General features: G+C 51.0%; 1 protein-coding gene across 1 annotated transcript; it reads left to right on the top strand.

The window, feature by feature from the left end:
• Nucleotides 1–850: 850 nt before the first annotated feature.
• Nucleotides 851–2,901, top strand: LOC144165222 (uncharacterized). Its single transcript, XM_077695338.1, has one exon. The coding sequence runs from the start codon at nt 860–862 to the stop codon at nt 2,816–2,818; it is 1,959 nt and encodes a 652-aa protein (XP_077551464.1). The 5' UTR covers nt 851–859; the 3' UTR covers nt 2,819–2,901.
• Nucleotides 2,902–11,691: the final 8,790 nt, after the last annotated feature.

Raw genomic sequence — 11,691 nt, 5'->3', positions numbered from 1 at the left:
CGGTAACATCGGACAAGCAAGTTTCTCACGGCAAGAGCGGCCATCAGGCGCCGCAGTGCTCACAAAAGTAGCCTCCAAGGCTTGCAGATATTCCCGAGGCACGCAACTCCGAAGCGGCGTCTTATTGCCCTAATTGCGCGCGCCCTTCTGAAGCGTCTTATCAAGAGCCGGGCTTTCAACATTCCATTAGGCCACTGTCCAGAAAGAGAAGCGGGGGTGGCGCCTACAAGAGTCGCCGGCCTGGCCTATTCACTGCAAGAGTAACACGTTTGGCCCGCGGGGCACGCTACGGCGCGTTGTTGCCGATGCGTCCAAAACTGGAGCCGCGCTCCCACCAAGAAATAACAATTACGGCAGCGGCCATCGAGACAAGCGGAAGCAGCAATGCGCGCAGCATTTCATCCCGCGCATCTTATCTCCCGATCTCCTGTCCGCCTGCATGACAAAAAGCGTCAGAAGCCCTACACGTCCCCCCAAAGACTGGCGGAGAAACGATGCCGGTAACGCAGACTTGGATCGTTGCTTTCAACTCCCCGATCTGAAGGCGGCCCTGTCGAAAATGAAGCGAGGAACGGCGCCGGGTCGGGATCAAGTGACGGTTAAGCTTCTAGCCAACCTCCCAGACCCAGCATACCTTCACCTCCTCGACTACTTCAATCAAATTTGGGAGGGGCGCGAACCGCTACCAATTGATTGGAAAACGGCTCTGGTAACTTTTATTCCCAAACCGGGCAAGTCTATCAACATCGAAAATCTACGCCCCATTTCGTTAACCTCGTGTGTGGGGAAGCTTATGGAAACAATGGTTAGGGATAGGCTCTCCGATTACGTCGAGGTCCAGCACACTTTTGCCGACACTATGCACGGCTTTCGTCCACATCGCTCTGCTCAGGACATTCTCCTACAACTCCATCGTGACGTCATTGAGCCGATCGAGCATCCAAGTAACGATAAGGTAGTCCTCGCCTTAGATCTTAAGGGGGCTTTTGATAACGTTACCCACGAAATCATTCTTACCCATCTGTCCCAAACGAACTGTGGGTATAATGCTTTCAGGTACATCCGTCAGTTCCTGACTGAACAGCAGTCGTACCTCCGCATTCAAGGCAAGGAGCATGGCCCATATCCTCTGGGTACTCGAGGAACACCACAGGGAGCGGTCCTCTCTCCTCTTTTGTTCAATCTCGCCATGGCTCATCTCCCCCCACTGCTGAACGATATCCCCGGTGTACGGCATGCTCTGTACGCCGACGATATCACGCTGTGGGCAACCCAGGGTTCCCTTGGCAGCATTGAGGCCAGCCTTCAGCATGCAGCAACGGTCGTAGATGAATACGCCCGCCGCTGCGGCCTCGAATGTTCCCCTGCAAAATCGGAGTACGTGCATCTTCGCCCCAAACCAAAAGACACGACTCAAATCGCACTTTCCTTGAGCACCGGGCCAATCCCGGAACGCGAAGAAATCCGCGTCTTGGGACTCTTCATACACAAGAGCAGGAAAGTCGACACAACCCTGCGAAAGTTACGTATGGTCGGGGATCAAGTGGGCCGCATGGTCCGTCGGGTCTCAAACAAGCGGGGGGGTCTCAGAAGCCACGATGCTTTGCGCCTCGCCAACGCTTTCGTGACCAGTCGGATCCTCTATTCGACACCATACCTACGTTTGCGCAAATGTGATGTGCACACGCTCGAAGGCATTCCCCGCAAGATATACAAGCGCGCCCTCGACCTACCGATCTCGACGTCTAACCAGCATCTTGCAGATTTGGGCATGACAAACACGTACGGAGAACTCAAAGAGGCCCATCTCCATAACCAGTACCTGCGGCTTACCAAGTCGCACTCTGGGAGATCCCTCTTACAACGCCTCCACATCTCCTACACATATCAGGCAGAAGAGCGAACCACAATCCCAGAGGACTGGCGTGGTGCGCTGGATATCCAGCCTCTACCCCAAAACATGGCTAGGGGTACTCACGAAGGCAGGCGAACTGCGCGGGTTACAGCCTTGCAAGGACGCTATGGGTCCCGGCCTGGAGTATTCTACACGGACGCGTCTGGCCCTCACCACGGGGGGTGGTACACGGCAGCCGTAATCCATCAAAACGTGCCTGTTCAAGGGCTCACTTTTCGAGCACCGGACATTTCTCATGCGGAGGAAGTCGCCATAGCACTCGCCGCAGCGGATCCCGCATCTCGGATCATTATTACCGATTCGCGGAGTGTGTGCCAAAATCTTACCAAAGGTCGCATCACCATTCGCGCTGCTCGAATCCTCAAGGGCTGTTATATGGACCGCCCAAATACACGTTCCGTCATCTGGACTCCAGCTCACGCAGGACTAGGTGGTAACGTGGCTGCCGATGCCTCAGCCCGCGCGCTTAATTCCCGGGACCCTCCTCGCCCTCCAGCTCTTGACGATCCAGAACCTAACCCGGTCAGCTCATTTCGCGACATCACAGCGGTGTACAAATCAAACAGGCTCCGATTTCCGCCTCAGGCGCCGGGCCTGACTAAGGCTGGCGAACGCTGGCTCTTACGGCTATACACAAACACGGTATTGTGCCCGGCGATACTTAGGCACTTCAATCCGGCCTTCTCCGGGGAATGCCCACACTGTGATCATCCGTTTGCGGATACTTTCCACATGGTGTGGGCATGCCCATCCAACCCGGCGGTCCCCCCAATCACGTCCCCTTCCCCCCCTACCCGTGAGAGCTGGGAGGCTGCCCTGCTCGGCTGCTCGACCTTGGAGGGCCAAAGAGCCCTCGTGGCCAGGGCGCGCGCCGCCGCGGAAGCCACAGGGGTCCCGGACTAGGGACTCCTCCTAGAGTTTGTACAGGGTCGGCCCTTAAGGCCGCCCCTATCTCTCACTTGTACATAGTCTTAATAAATGTTTTTCACCACCACCACCATGCCACCAATACACAAGGGCAGCTGACGCTAACTATACCCTCTGACCTGCGAGCCTCCGTTCCCCATTCACTTTGCTGTGGCTACAACCAAGAGAGAACGGGAACTGATTTAAAAAAAAGCGCAGGCAGAGCACCCGGCGGAACTCGCCGCAAACCCACTTGCGCGCTTCCAACACTGGTAAAAATTGAACTACGGGGGCGAAAGACGAAACGCGACATGTGAAAAACCAAGGCATGTCCTGAAGTGACAATAACTTCCCAAAATCGGACTTCCGAAGAGAGCAGCAGTACACTCAATTACGCGCCCGCCCGCGAAACAAGCAATTTCGTTCCTGCTGACTTAACACTCGCACGGAAACAAACACTGCATGCAAAACAGACATGTAAGCACTAACAAACGAAAATGTGCGTTGCAAGTTCAGTGATGTAAAAGAAACCAAAAAAGAACACAAGAAAATACATCCCAGTTTGACCTTGAACACTGACCGAACGAAGTAAAAGTAGCGCCGACAGCAATGCTAACATTAGTCGTGCACGCTAGTAATGAACAACAAAACTTGCTACACGAACAAGTGATCGCAGCTGCGCATACACGCACACATTCATGCATGAACTAGGGCACCACAATGGTCGTTGCATTTTAAGTCCATACGCGTGCTAGGAAATGTTCGTGTGCACACTGCACACAATTGCCCGGGTGAGCGGGAACCTTCACGTTCGCCCGCGGGGGCATGGCTCAGTGCTTACTGCCCCGTCCAACTAAACGGAGAGGGCGCCAAGCAAATGCTTGATGTGTCCCAAGCATTGTTTCACAAAACCTTTCATCTTTATTTTTTCCTTTCTACAATTATGCCAATCGCTCCTGTAGTGCGGGTGCGGGCGGCGCAAGGGGCCATTCCCGCTACTTGGCGGTGTCTTAAAACAGCCTCTTTCAGCGCTTGTCACACTGCCCCTCTTGTGCTTTTTCCGAGCCGACGACAACCCGCTGCTACTCCAGCTGTCGTCGCTGGCGGAATGCCCTTGTCTACTGTTCTGATGCGCCAGAACAACACCGAAAGTCGCGTGCCCAACTGCCCTGGGACTCGGCTCGTTGGCTATTCGCACGGGCACCTGAGCCAATGTGCCCGGGGCGCCCTGGAAAGGCATGTGTCGAGGTTCTCATTTCCTACTGCTCTTTCCTTGGATGCCGTCTTATCGGCACGAGACGTGCCGCTGCCATCACTACGTAGCGGAATCGCCCCCCCCCCCCCAAGCCTGCATGCCCGCACCGTTCGCGGTGACCTCGTAAACGGGCATCTCATGGCTATGTGCTGTCGCCACGGGCTGCGCTTTGGACGCACTCTTGAGAGAAGCCGGGGCGGCAATGCGTGCAGCATCTGAGCCCTCGCATCCTATCTCCCGATCTCCTGTCCGCCGGCATGACAAAGGGCGTCAGAAGCCCTACAGTACGGTAATTAGTAGAGTATTATATTAAGGAGAGCCACGGTGTAAGAATGAGGAGAACGCAGAGCGGCGGCGTCCGCCGCACTCTCCCGGCGGAGGCTGTATACGCGACGGCGTTGGGGACGCCACCCCGGCGAATCTCAGGTGGCAGTCTCTGGTTGCACTATTTGTAGAGCCACGTGCGTTAAGTCAAGTGACACCGGTGTCGTTTGCGGCTCTGCATTCCAACAACCTTCATGGCGTGGACTGGAGCGAACATTTTTTTAACACATTTACACAAACACGTACGAAGAGTGAAGAGGTATACGTGTGCATGCATTTTCATACAGCAGCGTGTCGTCCTGAAAACTAAATAATTGGCCGCGTATCTGCTCCTTTCGTTGCAAATGCCGTCAAAAGACGATAGTCTTTATCGGCTTTTGCGAAGTAAATGCCTCCCTTCGCTTTCCCGCTCACCTCTCATGTTGTTCCTCTTGCGTCGCGCTCCTCCCAAGGTAAATACGCCAAAGGTTTGCTTAAATCATTTTAAATTTCCCGTGTTCCACTGCTCCAAACCGGGTGTCTCGATGCGAACGCTGCCGTACGGCGAAGACGCGCGTTAATTGAGGCGCCCTACTTCAGCGTTTATAGAACCGCGTTTCCCTACTCCACGTGCGTTGCAAGCAGAACGTGGAGCCTATCTAGTGGAACCTTGCGTAACTGTTGCCGGTTGATTTCTTAAAATGGCGCCAGAAGCTATAGTGGCGCGGGCGACAGCAGGCGACGGCGGAGTGAATTCTTTTTCTGCAGTTTATCAAGTGTTTAGTTTCGCAAAAGTGAAGCATGTTTGATTTATTATAAAGGAACACTGTAAATATCACTTCTGTATTGACCTGTTGTCTCATATTTGCGTAATGTCTTGTTCTTCTTCAGCAATGTTGACAAGTATGAACATTACACTGGACATAGACGGGTAGATTTAGCTGTGACTATATAAGACTATTGCGCAGGCATTGTTTTGCTTTGGCCGGGTGGCTGAATCGAGTCACAGACAGACAGACGGACAGACATACAGACATACAGACAGACCAAAATTTCTGGGTTTAATTAGCCCAAGAAAGACTATCGTCTTTAAAAATAGTTCACTCAGTGGACACAGAACTTCGTTTACTTTATCACCACAGAGCTTTTCTCACCACAGGTCTTTTCTTGGCGTTCGCAGTTAGCAGCAAACTCACTTATTCGCCAAATCCGGTGCACGGCATCCCCTAGTGAACCCTCTTGCACAAGCAGCTCTTGCGCCATTGCAGTGTTAGTGACCTCTACGTTCTTCACTAGCGTGGCTTGAACGAAAATTTTGCATGAGCACTCACTGCATTGAAGATTGAGACTTCTTCAAATGGAGGGTTCTGGTGACCCATGGCACAAACTGTAAATGCCGCCACATTGCCAGCCCCAGTAATCGTGTGCTTCCCCGAATAGGCGCGTTACGGTTCATATTTCTCAATATCAGGAACAATCGGGGAGCTATTGGAAGCGCTTTCGTGTCCACGGGAGTGGGCTTTGTCGTGGAGCAAAGAGGCACTTCCTTTACACGGCGGAATCTGCAGATAGGTCGTCTGTTGTCATCCTGTGCATCCTTTTGCGCGGTCGTTCCTTGGGTAAATACCGAGGGACGTTGAGATTAATAATAGGGATTGCATAACTGGTAAGTTAAGTTCGGTCAGGAGAAGTTTTTATGAGAAGCAGTGCTTCTGCTAAGCTTTCCGTTTCACGCCAGAGCTCACTGGATCACCGCTTTCAGTACTGACAGGAAAATAATTTTTAACAAAATGGCTGCGGCTCACATAAGCTAGCCTCGGCAAAATCTTAGCTTAGTCAACCTTGGTTTCCCTTGGTTAACCTTTGATATAGCTGTATTGCCGATCACAGCTCAACGCCCTTCGGTCCCGTGCAACGCTCACAGGAGGAGGCCCGCCTCGCTTTCATTGGCGGCGAACACGGTGTTCCTATTGGCCGGGCGCAAGAAGAGTCACGTAGGCCGAGACGGCCCAGCAGCGCATGCGTGGGAGGGGGCGAGGTTGGTCGGATGCCGATGAGCTGAGCGCCCGCAACCGCGCGCCGCTCAGCTGATCAGTTCAGAAGAATGACTGAAAACGGGACCTTGTGCGCAGCACCGAAAGCGCGCCCGGCGAATCATGCGATGCGCTTCTGAGGTATCTGAGGTCAAAAGGGGATGCGCCGAAACCGCTGGACAAAAGTAGTAATTTTTTGCTTAAAAGTGACAACTAAGCTTACAAGGCACTAAGAAACGTGTGTGAACTAATAAACAAACGACTGAACGGAAAGCGCATTTGAAACGGAGGGAACTCGCCTGGGCACAACGCCAACACCACTCGTTATCCTCGCTTCGCTTTTAACAGGAGTCGAAGAGCTGAACCGTGCGCCACCCCGGCCGCCACGGCCGTGTCTAACACGAAGAATCGCTTTCCCATAAGAAGCCTATGGGCACTGACGCCACCTACCCCTTATCAACTCGGGAACCAGTTAAAGGGCTGGTGAGCTTTTAAAAAAAAGAGCTTTGCAAAAAAATTTTGTTGGGGGCATTACTTTATGGTTTTCTTGACGCTGAATTCGAAAGACATGTTTATTTTGTGTGTAACACCCAAACCATATTTTTTGTCGAAACAAATGACCCCGGCCTGCGGGCGCGGTGGGAGCCCTCGCTGCCTTTCGCGATTGGCCGGCGGCAGATGACGTCATATTCGAAGTGCCGGCGCTGCGGTGACCCCTCGGCCTGAAGAGCGCATTCTGTTCCTGTTCAGGTACGGGCCAGAAAGTCCTCTGGTGAATAGAAGACTCATACAATCTTTCCTCAGAAGTATAAGGGAAGTATAAACCTGAAGCCTGCGGGAAGTATAAACGTAACAAGTTGGCTCGCGGCGAGCTTTAGAAAGGGGTCCTCCCCCGACGGCTCATGACCGACTTCTGTTTCTCGGGTGCAGGGAAGTTGTGCAGATATTGGTTCGCCGCTTTCACTACCAGCGCTAGTCGCAATTCCTAGCACAATTTTTCAACACACCCTTATCTCCTTGTACGCATGTGCAACTTAGTTTTTACATTCGGGCAGGCGGTAAAAAGCTATGTGCAGCGGCCCGCGATGCGAGCAAGCGGCAGCTAGCGAGCGGCCGCCGCCTCGTCGCGCGAAGGTGCTGGTGCCGTGTCGCTGCGCAGCCGGCCAGCGGAACGTGGCATTTTGCTGCACATACGCAGTTTTAGAATAGGGGAGCCGAACGTTGGTGGCGCCCCAAAATGTACAGGAACCCAAACGCAGCACGCTGGTCCGCGACGAACGCCTCCGCAAACAGCTCTAGCCGGCTTCGGTGGCACGGATCGCCTCAGAAGCTGGGAACTATAGTATTCCGGTTCACTATACTGGGAACTTCAGGCTTGGCACCGAGGCCGATATTTGGTCACCGCTATCTCTACAATTACGAATGACTACTCTTAACACAGTTTTTCACCACACTGGCACCCCCTTTCTCGCATGTGGAACCGTATTTTCACGTTGATAGTCATTCTAGCGATCGGTGTTGTGTCATTCGTGCACGCAGGTAGCGCCATCCATCGGCCTTTCGCCACACCTCGTGCTCCGGCAGGCGCATTTGCTGCCGTCGACGAGCCTCCGCGACCGGTCGGCGCTTTGCATCGCGATACAAATTCGATCACCTCTTTCAAAATCCTCTTGGATGACAATCCCTAGCACAGTTTTTCACCACACTATCATCCACTCTATTGCACGTTTACCTTGCTTTTCACGACTGCCTTGTTTCTGGACAGCAGCGAAGAGCGGTTGCTGGCGCGGCATGCGTGTTTCGAACCGTATCGTGTGCCGTACGGCAATGCCAACCGGCGAGTGTGCGGAACGCTCCCATGCGCAGAAAACGCTTCATGCCCTCCAGCTTGCTTGATTTCTTCTTAAAATCAACCTACTTAGCCAAGCTGTCGTCATAGCCAACAATGTTGATCGCAAAAACGAGCAAGAAGTTCGGGAAACCCAGAGCGCTGCGGTCCCACAAATTTTCTAACTCCTAATAATAATGGATCAGGAACTTGGGGCACCCCGGTATTTGGGCTTGTCGCTTCGCGTACGAAGCACAGAGCACCTGACGACACGACCGGCCCGACTACTCGTGAAGGCAATGTAGTAGCTACGGACGCTCGGGTAGGAAATCTGTGGTATTTAGGAGTCGCTTTAGGGAATATCTAAAAACACAGTAGCTGTAACGTTAAAAATCAACGCGGAAGCAACTTTGGACAATAAAGATAAATAAAGTGCAGATTATACGCCCTACATATTCGGAACTTCGCCCACAAATCTAGGACACACCGAAGCGGCGGCGCACGCCGCTGGCCGTCTTCCGAATATGACGCTCCTTCCGGTCGCTGCCTCTCGGTTTCTCGCTCTTCCGGCGATACAGGAGGGAGAAGTGGGCGGGGCGTAGGGTCAACTTTACCGACGATTACCGCTGCCCCAAGCTAAAAATGATTAAAAAACTTTACCGGCATAAACTACCAATGTATTAATTGCAAAAAATAGATTTTTAACCCATTATAAAAGCACTTCAGTAGCCCTTTATTAAAATACGGCAATAGCTGATATGCGGTATCAATCCGCCGCAGCGACGCACCCAGATGTCAAAGGGCGTGCGCGTTTTGAAAGGAGATTGCTATGAATGCCTGATATTGTCTGCTTTTTCTTATGTAGTTTGTCTTCGCTTTACTATAGCATATCAAGTCCGAAAAGTCACGGAAACTGCTCGTGCCATGTTTAAAATGTTCACAATAAACAACCACTTCTGCCACGCGGAGTAACATCCGGCTGCGGTGATGAAGCATAGTGGAAACTTCAGTGGCAACTTGATAACACAGTGCATTGAAATTGCGAAAGCACAAAATAGACATTTCTGGATTATGTTCTTGTACATAAAGGGGTATATGACAACGTAAACAGAGAACTGCTGTGGAGAATGCTGAAACTCCAGGGATTAGATGACGAGTTAATACAGTTCCTTATAGCGACCTACAAAAATAAGCACCTGACATGTGAAGGGGAGAAATGCGCATAGCAGGACAACACCCACCGGGGACTGAAACAGGGATGCCCTTTGAGCCCAATACTGTTCATGCTTTACATGGCAGGATCAGAAAAGTAACTGGAAGAAAGTCAATTAGGGTTCAACCTAACGCTTACGTTGCAAGGAAAAGTGGTACAACAGCGTATTTCAGGAATGTTATATGCAGAGGACATTGCTCTTTTAGCTGCTGATAACCAGACCGACACGCAGCGGCTAATAAATATTAGCGGTCAGGAAGCCGCCCACCTCGGGTTAAATTTTAGCTCAGAAAAATCGCAAATAATGGTTTTCAATTCAGTAGCACTGCCGCAGTGTCAATCCAGCATGTCGAATTACCCAAAGTCAAGGAATAGAAATATTTTGGAGTGTGGATAAACGAAGGGGATAACTACTTAAGAATTCACGAGGAGCAAGTTAAGGGTAAGGTAACGCAAAACGCAGCTATAATGAAGCATAGAGCTCTGTGGGGGTATAACAAATATGAAGTAGGGAGAGGAATGCGGAAACGAGTAATGGTTCCGGGTCTCACATTTGCGAATTCCGTACTCTGCTTAAAACTAGACGCTCTAGAAGGCCCTGAAGTGAACCAGTGAACGACAGGCCATTCGGCCTTAGGAGCGAATGAAAAAATAACTAACGAAGCAGTGCAGAGAGATATCGGTTGGGCGTCGTTTGAAGTTCTAGAAGCGCGCAGTAATATTTTTTGAGAAGCGATTGAGAGAAATGGATTAACGTAGCTGGACAGCTAAGGTTTTTCTTTCTTTTTCTTTTCTTCTCTTTTTTCTTTTTCCTTTTTACTTTTTTTTCTTTTTTTTTTCTTTTTTCTCTTCTTTTCTATTTTTTTCTCGCACCTACCACTGCTGTGTACGGGTGGATGGAGCTTCGTCAAGCTGCGAAAGTGCAGCTTTTTTCTCCGACCACCTTTTTTTCGTTGTATATATGGCGAAAAATAAACTTCTTTGATTGATTGATTGAAGGTACCTATACTTGGAAAGCGTGGATACGCAGTGGCTAAGGAAGACTAGCGATGAAATACGGAAACAGCGGAGAATCCGAAACCGCCAATGTAACAAAAAAATGCAAGGCAGATAGAACAGAATAAATGGAGAGAAAAAATTGAAGTTAAAACGTGGTTAGTAACGTACAGGGCTGAGAAATTGGATATTTAGATAGGACATTAATGCCAAGGGCGGTTCTTCGCTTTTTGAAGCTATAACAGGTTGATTGAGGACTAAGCGCTTTGTGGGGAAGTAGCACAAAATGATGGGGTATGCGTGGCCTGCGGAAAAGAAACAGAAACCATGTATCACATAGTGTTCGAATGCGAGGGTATTTATCCAAATCTACACGAGGGAAATATTTGGCTTCCAGAAACCCTAGGATTTAAGGATAGCACAGGGGATAGCTAGCGTTGACTTCAAGGCTGTCTAGGCGACGGAAAGATTAGAATGCTGGTGGACGAAAAACAGAGGGGAATATTGGCTAGGGCAGCTACCACCTGTGACATAACAAGTATTTTGTGCTTGCCCTTAAAGCAGCGCTAGTATTAAATGAAGAGCGTAAAACATAGGTATATAAAACATAGTAAAACACAGTATAAAACATTGGTAAAAAAAAGAGTATAAAACATCGGTATAAGGTGACCCGTCATCACCCCGCATCAAAGGGGATACCACTAGCAATCACCATCGTCATGATCGTTGCCGATCCTAAGCTGTACCCCAGTATAGCCACCATATTTAAGCGGCCCCTTTCCCCTTCGAGGTTATTTTCGGCACTAATGGAAGGCGTGACAGTCTGCAGGGCGCCGAGCTGAACGGATATTATTCGCCAATGCTCTGTCTTTTCGTTGATATTGTGGCGTAACCTTCGAGTGTTCAACGGAATTATCTACCAGACCGGGTGTCCGGATGTCTTCGTTGTCGATGAGCACCATTTTGCGGGAGGCAGAAGCTTAGCTTGGGCTTCACGAACCGGAAACGCCACCTGACGTCGGACTAAGCCTAACGGGGCCTTTCAAAAGCCCCGGTGTAGCGGTGGCGGCGGCCTTGACCTGGCCCCGTCTTCCTCACTCGCCATCCTATTTGTAGGCCGGCGCCTTCACCTCCAAGGCCTGGAGCAGTGAAATGGAGCGCGTGGACGTGGAAAGTGAGCATGCCTCACCTGAGTACATCACCGAGGAGAGGCGCTAGGTGGCGTTCGCTGCGATCGGACAC

The sequence above is a fragment of the Haemaphysalis longicornis genome, unplaced genomic scaffold (genome assembly GCF_048455015.1).
Source record: "Haemaphysalis longicornis isolate Haplotype H1 unplaced genomic scaffold, Haemaphysalis longicornis Haplotype H1 scaffold_14, whole genome shotgun sequence".
Taxonomy (NCBI): Eukaryota; Metazoa; Arthropoda; class Arachnida; order Ixodida; family Ixodidae; genus Haemaphysalis; species Haemaphysalis longicornis.
The sequence above is the reverse complement of the archived record's forward strand: the minus strand, read 5'-3'. Positions and strand labels throughout refer to the sequence as shown.

Coding starts and splice junctions, on each gene's coding strand:
- LOC144165222 (XM_077695338.1), top strand. CDS start 860: ATGCACGGCTTTCGTCCACATCGCTCTGCTCAGGACATTCTCCTACAA.